Source organism: Carcharhinus amblyrhynchos, chromosome 33, assembly GCF_965287045.1.
Source record: "Carcharhinus amblyrhynchos chromosome 33, sCarAmb.v2.hapA, whole genome shotgun sequence".
Classification (NCBI taxonomy): domain Eukaryota; kingdom Metazoa; phylum Chordata; class Chondrichthyes; order Carcharhiniformes; family Carcharhinidae; genus Carcharhinus; species Carcharhinus amblyrhynchos.
Window position 1 is genome coordinate 14,285,790 of NC_137356.1, and position 17,469 is coordinate 14,303,258.

At 47.3% G+C, this 17,469-nt stretch overlaps 1 protein-coding gene across 2 annotated transcripts in view; it reads left to right on the forward strand.

Annotated features, from left to right (window-relative positions):
- map2k7 (mitogen-activated protein kinase kinase 7) overlaps positions 1 to 17,469 on the forward strand; it is a 102,443-nt gene that overhangs the window by 58,397 nt on the left and 26,577 nt on the right. The window contains exons 2-6 of one of the 2 annotated variants that reach the window (XM_080216468.1): positions 1,380 to 1,427; positions 5,813 to 5,957; positions 13,101 to 13,167; positions 13,910 to 14,023; positions 15,603 to 15,722. In XM_080216468.1, the coding sequence (XP_080072594.1) occupies positions 1,380 to 1,427; positions 5,813 to 5,957; positions 13,101 to 13,167; positions 13,910 to 14,023; positions 15,603 to 15,722 (494 nt within the window). The remainder of the gene's footprint in view (positions 1 to 1,379; positions 1,428 to 5,812; positions 5,958 to 13,100; positions 13,168 to 13,909; positions 14,024 to 15,602; positions 15,723 to 17,469) is intronic. The other variant, XM_080216469.1, reaches the window with a different exon arrangement.

The window sequence follows — 17,469 nt, forward strand, 5'->3', positions numbered from 1 at the left end:
AGGATAAATTGGAGAGATTGTGACTGTTCTTCTTGAAGAGAAGGTGGTGAAGAGGGGATTTGATAACGAGGTTTAAGATCCTGAAGGGGCTGGACAGAGTAGGCAGGGAGAAACTGTTCCCACTTGTAAAAGGATCAAGAATGAGAGATGGGATTTGCAAAAGAAGCAAATGTGATTGGAGGAAAATCTTTTTCACATAGTGTGGTTGGGGTGTGGAATGCACTGCCCAAAGGTATAGTGGAGGCAGTTTCAATCAAGGCATTCAAGAGAGCATTAGATGATTATCCGAATAGAAACAATGTGCAGGGGAATAGGAGAAGGCAGGGGAATGGTGTTAAATATGATGCTTATTTGGAGAGTGGGGGCAGAAATAATGGGCCAAATGGCCTCTTGCTGCACAGGTTCTGTTTCATTCTGAGAGTGACGGCGAGCATGAGAGAGTGAGATGGAGGGGGAGTGACTGAGTGAGGAGGGGGGAGTGAGAGAATGAGGGGGACTGAGAGAGTGAGAGAGGGGTGTAAGAGAACATGGGGAACTGAGAGAGTGAGGGGGGTGTGAGAGAATGAGGTGTGGGGGCATGAGAGAGTGAGGCGGAGTGGGTGTGAACGAGTGAGGCGTGGGAGCATGAGAGAATGGGGGGGGCACAAGAGAGTGAGGAGGGGGCATGAAGAGTGAGGTGGGGAGAGGGGTGGGCGTGGCATGAGGGGGGATTGATTTCGGGGGGAGCATGAGGGGAGATTGAATACGGAGAGAGTGTGAGTGTGGGGGGAACTGCAGTGACTAGCAGTAGACGAACTTTTCCAGTGTAACAAATCCAATCCATCCCACACCACATTCCCTGTTTCTCACTGCCCCCATTACTGGTTCTCTAAGCACCATATTGCATCGAAACATTTGGGGATAACATCTTTGTGAAATGAGTAATAAAGGTAATTGTGTTTTAATGAAATTATGTAGTAATTGCTTTACTTAAACCCTGTACCTAATCAGTAAATAAAAAGTGTTTTGTGGAGTGGCTCGGAAGAATGGGGGTGTGTTTGATTTGTTTAGAATGATCATGGTGTGGGAGTGTTTTTCACAAGCTGCGCATTGGGTACACTGTCCTGTTGAAATTGATGATCTTGTGATGAACAACTTGATTACTCCCTGGGAGTTGAGCTCCCCCGCCGTGTAAGTTTTCTGCTGTGTGCTAGGACCCTGCTGTGAGACACAGAGACTTCAGTGCTGTGAATCCACCCCATTTACCTTTTGCCTGTCACTCAACTCCTGTGTTCCATTGTTAATTTCATTGGATTTAATTTACCCGTTAAGAATTGGTTTGTGTTTATGCCAAGTTTTGATACGTTATGATTTATCCAGTTTTCCTTTTCCTGATCCAGTTATAGTGATCACTCTAAGCCCTGCTCCTGCCCCATCCCAACGAGCAGGTACCAAATCTCTTATTTATCATATGCACCTACCTAACTTTCTGTCTTCCTCCTTTTTGCTGTTTATACTTTCAATCTCCATGCCGTTGTGCTTTCCATTTTACCGGAGCTCTCTCCTTCCTGCAGTTTTTTACATATCTTCTCTTTTCTGTTCAATCTGTGTTTTTCTCCAATTTTTTTTTGTTGCTCTCTCTCATTCCTCTTTTTTATCATTCCATTGTTTCATTCCTTCACCTTGTTCCTGTTATGATTACTCTCTGTCTGTCTGTCTGTCTATCTCTCTCTGTCTATCTCTCTCTGTCCCTCCCTCTCTCTCTGTCTGTCTCTCTCCCTGTTTCTGTCTCTCTGTCTTCGTGTGTGTGTGTCTGTCTCTCTCTCTGTCTCTCTCTCTGTCTCTCTCTCTGTCTCTCTCTCTGTTTCTCTCTCTGTGTCTTTCTCTCTCCCTCTCTCTGTCTCTCTCCCTCTCTCTGTCTCTCTCCCTCTCTCTGTCTCTCTCTCTCTGTCTCTCCCTCTGTGTCTCTCTCTCTCTCTTTGTCTCTGTCTCTCTCTCTCTCTGTCTCTCTCTCTCCCTCTCTCTGTCTCTCTCTCTCCCTCTCTCTGTCTCTCTCCCTCTCTCTGTCTCTCTCTCTCTTTGTCTCTCTCTCTGTCTCTCTCTCTCTCTCTCTATCTCTCTCTCTCTCTGTCTCTCTCTATCTCTCTGTCTATTTCTCTCTATCTCTTTACATACCTTCTCCCTATCCTGACGGTATCGTTCACTCACTCACTGAGCATCTACTGGAGAGTCTGATCTCTGGCTGACGCATGTTCCTGTAGTTCTTACTGAAATGGCTGCCCTTGTGCATGACCACAGCATGCAGTCTTGGAATTGATTCTGTAGCATGACAGAGATAGAATGGCACTGTTACCCTTCTCTCCTCACAACGCAAAGAAACGTACCTGTGCAAATTTATGGACAGACTTTCTATTTTCTAGATGTGGTTATGAAGGAAGGGAAAGGCCTCTGTTCATGGGAAGGATCAGTCACGATGGCACTTTCACAACCGGGTCTTGCTTAGTGAGCGCTTCCCACTGAGAAACGCGCATTCAACTGAGGCCTCATCCACCATCTTGGCTGGGTGTAAAATATCCCAGCACACCTGCTCCATACCTTCTACCCATTGAGCCTGTACTGGCAGCAATCCCACCCAGGCCCTATCCCTGTCACCCCATGTATTTACCCTGTTTATACCCCTAACACTAAGGGTCAATTTAGCATGGCCAATCCACTTAACCTGCACATCTTTGGACTGTGGGAGGAATCCAGAGGACCTGGAGGAAACCCAGGCAAACATGGGGAGAATGTGCAAATTCCACAGACAGTGACTCGAACCCAGGTCCTTAGCGCTGTGAGGCAGCAGTGCTAACCATTGTGTCCACCATGTAACTGAAGGGACTGATCACATTGTGGAAGCTTGCTGTGTAGCCACCTTCCCGATGTCATGGCAGTGATGAGGTATTTTTTAATAGTACCCGATTGGCTGTAAAGTCCTTTTTGATGTCCTGAGGTTGTGGCACGTGCTGCAGCAATGGAAGATTGTCCTTCGATAATATATCCATTACCTTCTCCACTCCTCAACTTCTGGCAACATCTGACCAATCGGCTGATGTCACTTTGGACTGTGAGGTGCTTTCCCTTCAGCTAAAAGGCCACTCCTGGGTTCGTATGAACTGGCTAAGATTAGTGGTTATTCCAGTCTGAATCCAGAGAGAGAGAACCCCACTGCTCACCCAGACATTCACAAGCACTAGAAAATAGGAAAACAAGTCATAAATTTGCCCAGCTTTGTTCCAGTCGAGTCTAACCTTCTTTTCAGATTTTACAATGCCGAGAGGACATGGCTGAAGACTTGTCCTGGTTTGTATGTGGTGTATTTTGTTAGATTACTTCAGCGTTTACACTGTGTAATCTCATTGCCCTCACTGCTGTGGTCACCCCCATCTGGTAAAGTTAAATGCAAACATGGCACTATATGTGGGGCATAGCTGGTGCCAATTTGGGACATAGGCTGACCTACTTTGGGGAAAGAAATCCCCTGATATAGATCTAAAAAAATTGACAAGACACCTTCCCCTTTCTCCCTCCCTCCCTTGTGGCATTTAATATGTCAGCATGCACACTCTTCCCCCACAACCCCCCTCCCCCATTTGCTCACTCCCCCTCTTACCCTTCAACTCCCCCTGTACTCTCCATCCCTCATGCTCCCCCCGCCCTCCCTCCCTCAATTTCTCTCTCCCTCCCTCTCTTGTGCTCCCTCTCCCTCCCTCCTTCGTGTTCACCCTCCCTCCCTAATGTTCCCCCTTCCATGTGCTCCCCCTCCCTCCCTCCCTCCCTCGTGCTCCTCCCTCCCTCCTTCCCTCCCTCCTCGTGCTCCCCCTCCCTCCCTCCCTCGTGCTCCCCCTCCCTCGTGCTCCCCCTCCCTCCCTCCCTCGTGCTCCCCCTCCCTCCCTCCCTCTCTTGTGCTCCCCATCCCTCCCTCCCTCGTGCTCCCCATCCCTCTCTCCCTCGTGCTCCCCATCCCTCCCTCCCTCCCTCCCTCGTGCTCCCCATCCCTCCCTCCCTCGTGCTCCCCCTCCCTCCCTCCCTCGTGCTCCCCCTCCCTTCCGCCCTCCCTCATGCTCCCCCTCCCTCCCTCCCTCGTGCTCCCCCTCCCTCCCTCCCTCCCTCGTGCTCCCCCTCCCTCGTGCTCCCCTCCCTCCCTCTCTTGTGCTCCCCATCCCTCCCTCCCTCCCTCGTGCTCCCCATCCCTCCCTCCCTCCCTCCCTCGTGCTCCCCGTCCCTCCCTCCCTCGTGCTCCCCATCCCTCCCTCCCTCCCTCCCTCGTGCTCCCCATCCCTCCCTCCCTCCCTCGTGCTCCCCATCCCTCCCTCCCTCCCTCGTGCTCCCCATCCCTCCCTCCCTCCCTCGTGCTCCGCATCCCTCCCTCCCTCGTGCTCCCCATCCCTCCCTCCCTCCCTCGTGCTCCCCATCCATCCCTCCCTCCCTCCCTCCCTCGTGCTCCCCATCCCTCCCTCCATCCCTCCCTCGTGCTCCCCCTCCCTCCATCCCTCCCTCGTGCTCCCCCTCCCTCCATCCCTCCCTCGTGCTCCCCCTCCCTCCCTCGTGACCTGTTTCCTCCTGCTCCCCCAGCTTGCGTTCACCCCCAGCTGCTATCCCTCCCCCTCCACCCTCGCTCCTTGCCCCCAGCCTACGCATTGTCTCTGCTCCTTGATTCCGGACTGCTCCTTGCCCCTGCCATGTTCGCTCACTCCCTTTGCTCCTTCCCTCCTTTCTGTGCAGCATATTTCAGTATTTTGCCAGTGTGATCAGGTTTCAGGGCTGTGCTTCCTAGTTGTCACCAAAACTCTATCACTGAGCAGTGAATCTGTTTAGTTGAAGGGATTAAAGCTGTCCCTCCTCAGTGCTGTCTAACTGCTGTGGAGTAAAGGTTCCCTTCCCCACCCCAGTCCTGGTGAGTTGCTGACTAATAAACTGTGTGATGTGACAGTGGACAGGATTCAATCTCTCACTGCTTCTCACCTCAGTAATGAGTGTCTGCAGTTGACCTTAACTTGGGGTCTGAAAGCTTTCCAAGCTGCGCTTTGCTCCTTTATTGGTGTTGGGTGGGCAGACCTTGTGGGGGAAGCAGGCACATACTCTCACAAGCTGTTCTGCCCTCCACACAATATGGTCACATGGGCCAGGGAGCAGAACAGTTACAGGATTGGAAGGCTAAGGGCTGAGAATGGATTCCGAGAGTACCAAAGGTGACCGTTCAGCCATTGCGTACTATTTCTCCAGTTCCAATCCAAGGCCATTGAGGATCACAGAGACACACGTGGCTTCAACCAAATCTCAAAATGAGCATTGCCAACTGCAGTCTTCAGTTTCTAAGCAATTAACATTTCCAAACCTGTCTCCTCTCTCTCCACTCTCGGAAGGCTCAGCAGGTTAGCTTAGACAGTCTGACACAGCCACTCTGCAGCTGACTGCTGGGAGGTGTGTGTGAGGGAGGGTTGTCCTTCCAGTTTGTGGCTTTGTTGTGGGAACACCCCTCCCATTTTGTGCTCCACATTCCTCCCTTCATCTCCAACTTGATCAATAATGTGTCATGTTGCTAGTTGTGGCTCTGTGTAAATTTGTTTCTTACATCCTGAGTCCTGATCACTGGTAATGTTTGCTTTTATCATGGAATCCCTACTGTGCCATTCGGCCCATCGAGCCTGCACTGACAAAGCCCTTATGCTGAAACCCGGCAGTGTTTGTTTGCTAACTGACTAACTGGGATTCTGGAGGTGACAAAGCAGTCCGGGTTTCTGCTTCACACATGCTGGTGTTTAATGTAATCGTAGCCTTTCCTTGTTCTCAGCTCTGCAGCTTCCTTTAGCAAACGATGCCGGCAGCCGATCATCGTCTTCAGAAACCTCACCGCAGCACCAGCCGCCCCCATCGCGCCCTCGGCACATGCTCAGCCTCCCACAGCCTCAGTATCTGCTGCAAAAGAGCATGGAAAGGTGAGCCAAGGCACTCCCACTTTGCTGCATAGACCCATTGTTGTCCGTGTTGTAAGTGACTTCAACCTCTAGTGGCAGAATGTGGGATTGGCATGGGTGCCCACAAGACTGATAATTGGCAGTGGGGCTTGGTTTGTTCAAAGTTTAATTTAATAGTGTCTCAAGTAAGCTGACATTCATACTGCAATGAAGTTACTGTGAAAATTCCCTAGTCCGGTGCCTGTTCAGGAACACTGAGGGAGAATTTAGCACGGCCAATGCACCGTAACCAGCTCGTCTTTCGGACTGTGGGAGGAAACCGGAGCACCCAGAGGAAACCCATGCAGACACAGGGAGAATGTGCAGGCTCCACACAGAGAGTGACCCAAGCTGGGAATCGAACCCAGGTCCCTGGCGCTGTGAGGCAGCAGTGCTAACCACTGCGCTGCCATGTCGCACCTTGAATCATACCTGGAGTGAAACAACTTATGCTCATCAATGCTGAAATCAAATGTAAAACTTGGCTTCTAGGTTAACTTAGAGTCATAGAGGTTTACAGCACGGAAACAGGCCCTTCGGCCCAACTTGTCCATGCCGCCCTTTTATTTTTAAACCCCTAAGCTAGTCCCAATTGCCCGCATTTGGCCCTTATCTTTCTTCATAAAACAGCTCGGAATTTCTGACCTGGGTCTTAAGATTAGGCTAACTGGTCTGCGGCTTCCTGCTATCTGTCTCCTTCCAGGGCCCCTGGCGCTGTGAGGCAGCAGTGCTAACCACTTCAGATAGCCTCTGCAGCTGTGCCACAGCTCTCAGTTCCTCTGGGCAAGTCAGGTGTTGAGTTTGGTTGTGTAAACTCACAGCTCTTCATCCCCAGGGCAGGGTGACTGGAGCACAAATCCAAGGTGGAAACCTTTCACACTGTCACTGTCTGAAGAGCGTAGCCAAGCGCATCATATTCAGGTTATTCCAAGCCCAGTTAAACAAGGATGGGAAACTGTGACAAAATTATGAGAGGCATAGATAGGGTTGACAGTCAGAATCTTTTTTCCAGAGTTGAAATGTCTTGTTAGAGTTGTACAAGACATTGGTAAGGCCACACTTGGAATACTGTGTACAGTTCTGGTCACCTGTTTATAGAAAGGATATTATTAAACTAGAAAGAGTGCAGAAAAGATTTACTAGGATGCTACCGGGACTTGATGGTTTGAGTTATTAGGAGAGGCTGGAGAGACTGGGACTTTTTTCTCTGAAGTATAGGAGGCTTAGGGATGATCTTATAGAGGTCTATAAAATAATGAGGGGCGTAGATGAAGTTGATAGTCAACATTTTTTCTCTGTCCACCTGTGACTCCATTTTCAAGGAGCTATGAACATATACCCCTAGATCTCTGGGGAGTTCTGGAACTCTCCCCAATGCCCTATCATTAACTGATTAAATCCTGCCCTGGTTCAGTCTACCAAAATGCATCACCTCGCATTTGTTTAAGTTAAACTCTATCTGCCATTCGTCAGCCCTCTGGCCCAATTGATCAAGATCTTGCTGCAATTGGAGATAACTTTCTTCACTGTCCACTTTGCCACCAATCTTGGTGTTATCTGCAAACTCACTAACCATGTCCCCTATATTCTTATCCAAATCATTAGTATAAATGACAAATAACAGTGGGCTCAGCACTGATCCCTGAGGCACACTGCTAGTCACAGGCTTCCAGTTTGAAAAACAAATCTCTACAACCACCCTCTGGCTTCTGTGAAGAAGCCAATTTTGTATCCGTTTAGATACCTCACCCTGGATCCTGTGAGATTTAACTTTATACAGCAACCTACCATGTAGTACCTTGTCAAAGGCCTTGCTAAAGTCCATGTAGACAACATTAACTGTGCTGCCCTCATCTACCTTCTTGGTTACCCCTTCAAAAAACTCAATTAAATTTGTGAGACATGATTTTCCACTCACAAAGCCATGCTGACTGTCCCTAACCAGTCCTTGCGTCTCTAAATGCCTGTAGATCCTGACTCTCAAAATACCTTCCAACAATTTACCCACCACAGATGTGAGACTCACTGGCTTGTAGTTCCCAGGCTTTTCCCTGCAGCCCTTTTTAAACAAAGGCACAACATTTGCAGTCTCCAATTTTCAGGCACCTTACCCGTGACTATCGATGATTCAAGTAGTATTTACCCTGTTAATCCCCCTGGCACTAAGGGGTAGTTAAACATTGCAGTCAATCTAACCAGCACATCTTTGGAGTGTAGGAGGAAAGCGGAGCACCCGGAGGAACCCCATTTGGACATGGGGAGAACATGCAGACAGGCAGTGACCCAAGGCTGGAATTGAATCTGGGTCCCTGGCGCTGTGAGGCAGCAGTGCTAACCACTAAGGGGTAGTTAAACATTGCAGTCAATCTAACCAGCACATCTTTGGAGTGTAGGAGGAAAGCGGAGCACCCGGAGGAACCCCATTTGGACATGGGGAGAACATGCAGACAGGCAGTGACCCAAGGCTGGAATTGAATCTGGGTCCCTGGCGCTGTGATGCAGCAGTGCTAACCACTGTGCCACCGTGCCACCCACTTGGGAAAAGCCAGGAGAGATTTATTCAGGACAAATTGTGTTTAGCTCATTTTCTGGAATAACAGAAGGGGTTGTTGAGGATAATGGTGTTGATGTGATCTACATGGATTTCCAACAAGCACTTGATGAAATGCTGCAGGGCAAAAAAACGGGGGGCAACAGGGACAGTAGTAACGTGGAGACAAAATGAACTGAAATAAAGCCTGGTGATGAAGTGTTGTTTTCCAGGTTGGCAGAAGGTTTATAGTGGAGTTCCCCAGAGATGGGCGTCACAAACTCTGTTCCTCCTGATATTTATTAATGATCCAGAGCTTAGTATACAGGGCGCAGGTTCACAGTTTGCAGATGATGCAAGAACTTGGGAGCATTGTGAACCTTGAAGGCTTGGTTGAGAACTTCACAAAGGCATAGACGGGTTGACAGATTAGGCATACGAGTGGTAGATTAAATTCAATGCAGAGAAGTGAAGTGAATCATTTTAGTAGAAGAACATGCAGAAAAATATAAGATAAGGGGTGCAGCTCTAAAAGGGGTGCAAAAGCAGAGCGGGCTCAGTGTATAGATAATTGAAGGTGGACAGACAGATTTAGTGATTGGTTAATAAAACACACTGCATCCTGGGATTTATCAATTATGGATACCCAATAGAAAAACAAGGATGTTATGTTTGATCTGTGCAAAGCATTGGTTCAGTCTCTGCTGGAGTATTGTGCCTAGTTCTGGGCATCAGACTTTAGAAAGGTTGTGAAGGTATTAGAGAGCATGCAGAACAGATTGACGAGAATGGTTCCAGGGATGCGAAACTTGAGTTATATAGATTAGAGAGGTTGGGACTGTTGAAGGACTGTTGATAGAGGTGGTCAAGATCACAAGGGGTCTGGACAGAGGAGGGAGATAGGAACTTCCCTCCCCATTGGTGAAAGGGTTGAGAACTAGAAGGTGCAGATTAAAGGTGATTAACAAAGGCATTGCCACACAAAAAGGAAAATGTTTTCACATAGTGAGTGGTTAGGGTGTGGATGGCACAGCCTGAGCGTGTGGCGGAGGGAGGCTTAATCGGGGCTTTCAAAGGGGAATTGGATCATTACCTGAAATGGATCAAAATTGCAGGGCTGCAGGGAAAAGATGAGGGCATGGCTGCTCCTTCAGAGGGCGAGCACTGACGTGGGTCCGGGATGTAGAAACTTCAGGCAAGACAGAGGAGGGGTAAAAGAGGAGGAAGCATTGCATTATTAGTTAAGCAGGCAGTTACTGCAGTAAGGAGAGATTATATAGAATCATAGAACCCTACAGTGCAGAAAGAGGCCCATCGGCCCATTGAGTCTATACTGAACATAATCCCATAAAGGCCCTACCCCCATATCCCTACATATTATACCACTAATCCCTCTAACCTCTGCTACCTTGGACACTAAGGGACAATTTCTTAGCATAGCCAATCAACCAACCTATCCTGGAGGGGGCATCAAATGAAGTTTTGTAGGTAGAGCTTAGGAATAAAAAAGAGACAGCTACATTGCTAGGAGTTTATTATAGACCCCCAGATAGTCAGCGGGAAATTGAAGAGCAATATATGCACAGTACACAGAGGATTGTAAAAATAATGAGGGTAATTAAATTGGGTGATTTCAACTTTCCCAATATTAATTGGGATAACTATCTTGTTAAGGGCTTAGATGGAGTAGAGTTCTTAAAATGTGTACAGGAAAATTTTTTAGGTCAATATCAGAGGATCCAACAAGGGAAGGAGCTGTACTGGATCTAATTCCGGGGAATGAAGCTGGACAGGTAGGTGATGTGTTGGTAGGGGAGCATTTTGGTGATAGCGACCACAAAATAGTTCAATTCCAATTTGTAAAGGACAAACAAATACACAAGTTGCAGAAAAAGGTTTTGGATTAGGGGATAGTAGATTTTAACAAAATTAGGAAGGATCTGGCCAAGGTAGACTGGAATGAGTTACTGGTAGGGAACTCTACAGAAAAGCAGTGGCAGATGTTCAGAGATGAAGTGGGGAGGGTACAGGCCCAACATGTTCCGATGAGAGTAATAGGACGGTGTAACAAACCCAGAAAACCACGGATGACCAGAACATTCAGGATACAATGATAAGGGGAGTAAATGTGTAAAGGCATTAGTGGAGTGCAGAAACTGCAGGATGGAGTTTAGGAAATCAATTAAGAGAACAAAGAGGGGATATGAGAACGCTCTGGCTGGTAAAAGTAGGGAAAATCCTAAGATGTTCTATAAGTATATCAATGGGAAGAGGATAACCAGGGAAAGAGTAGGGCCCATTAGGCCAGGGGGAAAATCTATGGGTGGAGGCAGAGGACATTGGTAGGATGTTAAATGAATATTTCACATCTGTCTTCACCCATGAGAATGAGGAGGTAGTCATGGAATTCGAGGAGAGAAACTGTGAGGCTCTGGAGAAAATTATCTTAGGGAGTGACAAGGCATAGAACATAGAACCCTATAGTGCGGAAAGAGGCCCTTCAGCCCATCGAGTCTACACCGAACACAATCCCACCCAGGCCCTACCCCCATATCCCTACATATTATACCCACTAATCCCTCTAACCTATGCTACCCTGGACACTAAGGGGCAATTTCTTAGCATGGCCAATCAACCTAACCCGCACATCTTTGGACTGTGGGAGGAAGCCGGAGTACCCGGAGGAAACCCACGCTGACACGAGGAGAACGAGGCATTGGAGGTATTGGCGGGCTTAAAAGTGGAAATATCTCCAGGTCCAGATGAATTGCTTCCCAGGCTGTTAAGGGAGGCAAGGGAGGAAATTACAGGTTCTCTGATCCTTTTAATTCCTCCCTGACCACCAGAGAGCTGTCAGAGGACTGGAGAACAGCTAATGTGGCCCCACTATTTCAGAAATGTGTTGTAGAGACAAGCCAGGGAACTACAAACCAGCGAGTCTCACGTTTGTGATTGGGAAACTACTGGAGAAGATTCTGAAGGAGAGAATCTTATCTCCAGTTGGAGAGGCAACGTTTGATCATGGATAGTCAGCATGGCTTTGTCAGAGGGAGGTCATGCCTAACAAATTTGATTGTTTTTGAGCATGTAACCAAGTATGCGGATGAGGGTAGTGCAGTTGATGTAGTTTACATGGATTTCAGCAAAGCCTTTGACAAAGACTTAATAAGAAGGTGCATGGAATACAGGGTGACCTGACGAGATGGATTCATAATTGGCTGAGCAATAAGAAACAGAGGGTGGTGACAGATGGCTGCTTTAGTGACTGGAGGCTGGTGGTGAACTGGGCCCCCTCTTGTTTATCATTTATATAAATGACACACATGACTATCAGGGGATAGTTAGGATCATTGTGCCGATGAGACAGAGATCGGCTGGGTGGTTAACAGTGAGGTTGAGTGTCTTGGAAGATATAGACGAGATGGTCAAATGGGCGGATAAGCGGCAGATGGAATTTAACCCTGAAAAGTGTGAGGTGATACACTTTGGAAGGAGTAATTTGACAAGGAAATATACTATGAAAAGTCTGGAAAGCTCCAAAAAACAAAGGGACTTTGCTGTGTTTTTCCATCCATAGATCTCTGAAGGCAAAAAGGCAGGTTAATAGGGTGGTGAAAAAGACATATGGCATGCTCATTTTTATCAATCAGGGTGTAGATTACAAAAGCAGAAAGGTCATGATGGAGTTGTATAGAACTTTGTTGAGGCCACAGCTGGAGTACCATGTGCACTTCTGGTCACCACGTTATAGAAAGATCATGAACACGCTGGAGGGGTGCGGAGGAGATTTCCTTGGGATGGAACATTGAAGTTATGAAGAGAGGTGACATAGGCTTGGGTTGTATTCATTGGAGTAGAGGAGACTGAGGGGGTGACTTGATTGAGGTGCTCAAGATTATGAGGGGTATGGTGGATACATTGGATAGGGAGCAGCTGTTTCCCTGAGTGGAAGGGTCTTATGAGGGGACACAACTTAAAAGTGAGGGGTGAAATGTTTAAGGGGGAGATTTGAGGAAAAACTCTTTTACTCAGAGAGTGATGACGGTCTGGAATGCGTTGCCTGAGAGGATAGTGGAGCCGGGATGCCTCACATCCTTTAAGAAGTACTTGGATGAATGCTTGGCACATCACAGCATTCAAGGCTATGGGCCAAGTGCTGGCATTAGGTGGGCAGGCCAGGGCATTTCATGAGCAGTGCAGACTCGATGAGCCGAAGGGCCTCTTCTACACTGTAGTATTCTGTGTGAAATCATAGAATCCCTAGAATGCAGAAGAAACCATTTAGCCCATTGAGTCCACACCAGCTCTATGACAGAGTATCTTACCCAGGCCCTCTTCCATGCCCTATTCCCATAACCCCACACATTTCCCATGGCTCATCCATCTTACCTAAATTCCTCCCCCAATGCTAAAATCATTTTTTAAAGTGTGCTGATGAGTGGAAACCTGTTGAGTGAAGTTAGTTCTACGGTGATGGGCTAATGTGCTGCGTGTGTGGGGGGAAGAAGGGATTGACTTGTTCTCTGGCCAGAGGGCCTTCTGTTTGCTGTGAATTCCTCTGTATCCATAAGCACCTAATGTGTTTCTGTTCACAGCATAGAGATTGAACAGAAGCTGCAAGAGATTATGAAGCAGACTGGCTATCTGACGATAGGCGGGCAGGTAAGGTGCAAAGCTGTTACTTGTGCTTCAGGTATATCCTGGCTTGTGATGTAACTAGGCTCTGTGGCATGAGGCAGAGTTAACCTGTTGGTATTTTTGCCCCATTTCTCTCTCCGCCACGACACTATTGGGGGAAAGCAGGAGAGAAATTGGAAAGGAGTGGGACATTCAGCTCCTAAGTCCATTTTTCATGAAGTAAAGTTTATTTATTAGTGACAAGTAAGGCTTACCTCAACACTGCAATCAAGTTGCTGTGAGACTCCCCTAGTCGCCACAGTCCGGTGCCGCTTTGGGCCAATGCACCCTAACCAGCACGTCTTTCGGATTGTGGGAGGAAAGCAGAGCACTTGGAGAAAACCCATGTAGACATGTGGAGAACGTGCAGCCTCCACACAGACGATGACCCAAGGCTGGGAATTGAACCCGGATCCCTAGCACTGTGTGGCCCTGGGGGTGCCGATCACAGGTTTGGGGTTGGCACTGGGAGTGCTCATTGGCCCCTGGGGGTTAATGCTGAGATGTGAAAGTGGATAGTTTTCCTTTCCCAATACGACTATCTGTAGTTAATACACTTTGATAGAGATTTGAATCCTGGTACATTAGTGACCTACCCTTGTGGTAACTCCACATTGTCTATTTGTTGGCCTTGAACTCTTGTCATATGACACTTTTGTAATTTGGTGATGGTGCATTGTAGGTAGAGTTAACAATCGTTACACGGCCGCTTCTGTTTTTGTGCCAGAGGTATCAGGCTGAAATCAGTGACCTGGAAAACCTGGGTGAGATTGGCAGTGGCACTTGTGGACAGGTCTGGAAAATGCGGTTCAAGAAATCAGGTCACATAATCGCAGTGAAGGTAAGGCAGAATACATTCAGATGTGTTTTAGTTTGCACTTGTGTTGCTGCTTGTGTTTGGTGTGATTTTTATCCCAAAAGCTTGTTTTCAAAGGGAGGATGGTGTTGTCACAAAAACCTGACCAAGCCCCATCCTGACTCAAAACACTGGCTCAGTTCTCTCTCCACAGATGCTGTCACATCTACTGAGATTTTCCAGCATATTCTGTTTGTGTTTCGGATTCCAGCATCTGTAGTCATTTGCTTTTGTATTATCGCAACAAGATTTGTTGATTACGTTGTCATGTACTTCTCAAAAATTGCACAATATCCTGAACTGAACTATTTAGGAGAACTGAATTTATCGGGGAGAACGTGCAAACTCCGCACAGTCACTCAAACCGGGAATTGAACCCTGGCGCTGTGAGGCAGCAGTGCTAAAGCACTCTCCTGGTGGATACCAATCATTGGAGGAGGCAGCTTGAAAGGATGGCTGACAAACATGATAGAAGATTAAAAGGTTGTTGGTCTTCAGCTTATCGGCTCTGTGTTAAGCTACCACAGAATGGCCATAGTCCCTGTGCTGGCAGTTTGGTCGCAAATTCAAATAAGCCCAACCCTCTGCACTCTTCTGATTTTCCTTTTCAAGCATTTCTCCAATTCCATTTTGAATGTTGCTGTGGAACTTACTGCCCTGACCTTTTAGGCAGCCTTCATCAGGTCAGGTATAGTGGGTAGCACCACTGCCTCACAGCACCAGGGATCCAGGTTCCATTTCCAACTTGGTTCACTGTCTGTGCGGAGTCTGCACATTCTCCCCGTGTCTGCGTGGGTTCCCCCTGCATGGTCCGGTTTCCACCAACAGTCCGAAAGATGTGCTGGTTAGGTGGATTGGCCATGCTAAATTGCACCTAGGTGTCAGGGAAATGAACTAGAGTAAATGCATGGGGTTATGGGGATAGTGTCTGGATGGGATTGTGGTCAATGCAGACTCGATGGGATTCTATAATCATCACAGCTCACTGCCTGAGAAAAAAATGCACCGAGTCTCCTTCACTATTCATTACCTGGAGAGAATATTTTGGGCTTTGACTGGATGTGCTGATGGCTACAGGTCTTGCTGTGAGGGTGTGGGAGGGATGTTATTGAAAGCTGCCTTGTTACCACACTATAAAATGCATGTTAATAAAGGGTAAAATACTGTACCATAAGGAGCAATCACAAAACGGCAATGTCCTGTTAAAACTGTGGATTAGAAAATCATCCCAGTTTGCAAAGTATTATATTCATAATGAAGAGGGCTGGATGTAACAGTAACTTCGCCCTGAGTGTCTGAACAGCACACTGCTACTTTGTACAGTGTGTACAGCTACCGTAGCTTTTTACCAGGAATTGGGTTTCTCCTATTGTGCTTTAGATAATTTAAAGAGAGCTGTGCTGAAGTGAGGTAACTTTCTCGAGTGGTTAAATTTCATTCCCTCTCTTAGCAAAGTGCAGTGCCATGGCTGGAGGCAGGCTTGATGTTTCTCCCTTGTGTTCAGCTGCTTAGTTTGGTGCAGAGCACGTGCTCTTGGTGTTTGATGTCTTTGCTTTATTTTTAGCAAATGCGTCGCTCGGGTAACAAGGAAGAGAACAAGCGGATCCTCATGGACCTGGACGTGGTGCTGAAAAGTCACGACTGCCCTTACATTGTGCAGTGTTATGGGACCTTCATCACCAACGTAAGCACTTTCTCGCTAAATCACAGCTCCCAGCTACATAGCCAGTGCTTATCCTTGTATATCTCCCTCAGCAAAGGCATTCATCTCTGCTTTACTTCCTGGGAATGTTTTTTATTCATTCATGGGACATGGGCATCATTAGCTATACCAGCGTTTATTGCCCATCCCTAGTTGCCCGAGGGCAGTTGAGAGTCAACCACATTGCTGTGGCTCTGGAGTCGCATGTAGGCCAGACCGGGTAAGGATGACAGATTTCCTGTCCTAAAGGACATTAGTGAACCAGATGAGTTTTTCCAACAATGGTTTCATGGTCATCAGTAGATCCTTAATTCCAGATTTTTTTTATTGAATTCAAATTCCAACATCTGCCGTGGCGGGATTCGAATCTGGATCCCCAGATCACTAGCTGAGTTTCTGGATTAATAGTCTAGCGATAATACCACTTGGCCATTGGTCCTCCTTTTTCCTCAGGTGGGGAAATGAGAGTTTAAGTTTATTTATTAGTGTCACAAGTAAAGCTTAACGTTAACACTGCAATGAAGTTACTGTGAAAATTCCCCCAGTTGCCACACTCCAGCATCTGTTTGGGTGCACTAAGGGAGAATTTAACGTGGCCAATCCACCTAACCAGCACGTCTTTCAGACTGTGGAGAAAACCAGAGCACCCAGAGGAAACCCATGCGGACACGGGGAGAATGTGCAGACTCCTCACAGACAGTAACCCAAACCGGGAATTGAACCCAGGTCCCTAGCACTGTGAGGCAGCAGTGCTAATTACAGTGCCACCTTTAAGGCTTGGGTCATCTAAGGCCATGGGGTACGGGAGCGTTACTGTGTAACCCCGGCAGTCAGTTGCCTGTCCACCATCCGTGTTGGGTGTGGCACAAGTTACAGTGAACCCAGAGAGGGGCAAACAGCAGCAGCAAGAAAATGTAAATATCATTGGTGGGAGATACTAGAATCCAGCCAGCACATTTTAAACATAGAAAGTGTGATTTTATTATTTAAGTGGCATTTCAGTAGGTATCGGCCATGACTGTGTCCTTTTGAAAACAAGCATAAAAGATCATCAACATCCACATTTTTTTCCCCACAGTTGGCTTGATGGGTGGAGGAAGTCCACTTGCTGAGTGTGTGTCTGTGATTTTGTGTGTGTGTGTGTGTGTGTGTGTGTGTGTGTGTGTGTGTGTGTGTGTGTGTGTGTGTGTGTGTGTGTGTGTGTGTGTGTGTGTGATTGATTGAATGTGTGTGTGATTTTCTGATTTATTGTTTATTTTTTATTTTTTTGTGTGTCTGTCTGTGAGTGTGTGAGAAACAGCTGTTAAAGCTGCTGTGCATCTTAAATTTTGCTACTTCAATACACTTGCAAGCTGAAGAATGCAGATTGATTGTAGCATACAGTGCAGGAGGAGCCTCGCCTGCTGTTACTGCTTCTCTGCCCTTCCACCACTGTCCTGAAAATGTGCTGACTTAAAATTTTTTCTATCCAAATTTCCTTCTGAAGGTTTTATTGAATCTGCTCCCACCAGCCTTTCAGACAATAATACAACCCAAATTTCATAACTTGCTACCTAAAAATATCATCCATCTTGCCTCTGGTTGTAACCAGTGACAAAGCCTCCTGCTGGTGGAAACAGTTACTGTTTGTTCAGTGTATTTATTATTCATTTATTTATTCGTCACAAGTAAAGCTTACATTAACTTTGCAATGAAGTTACTATGAAAATTCCCTAGTCGTCACACCCCA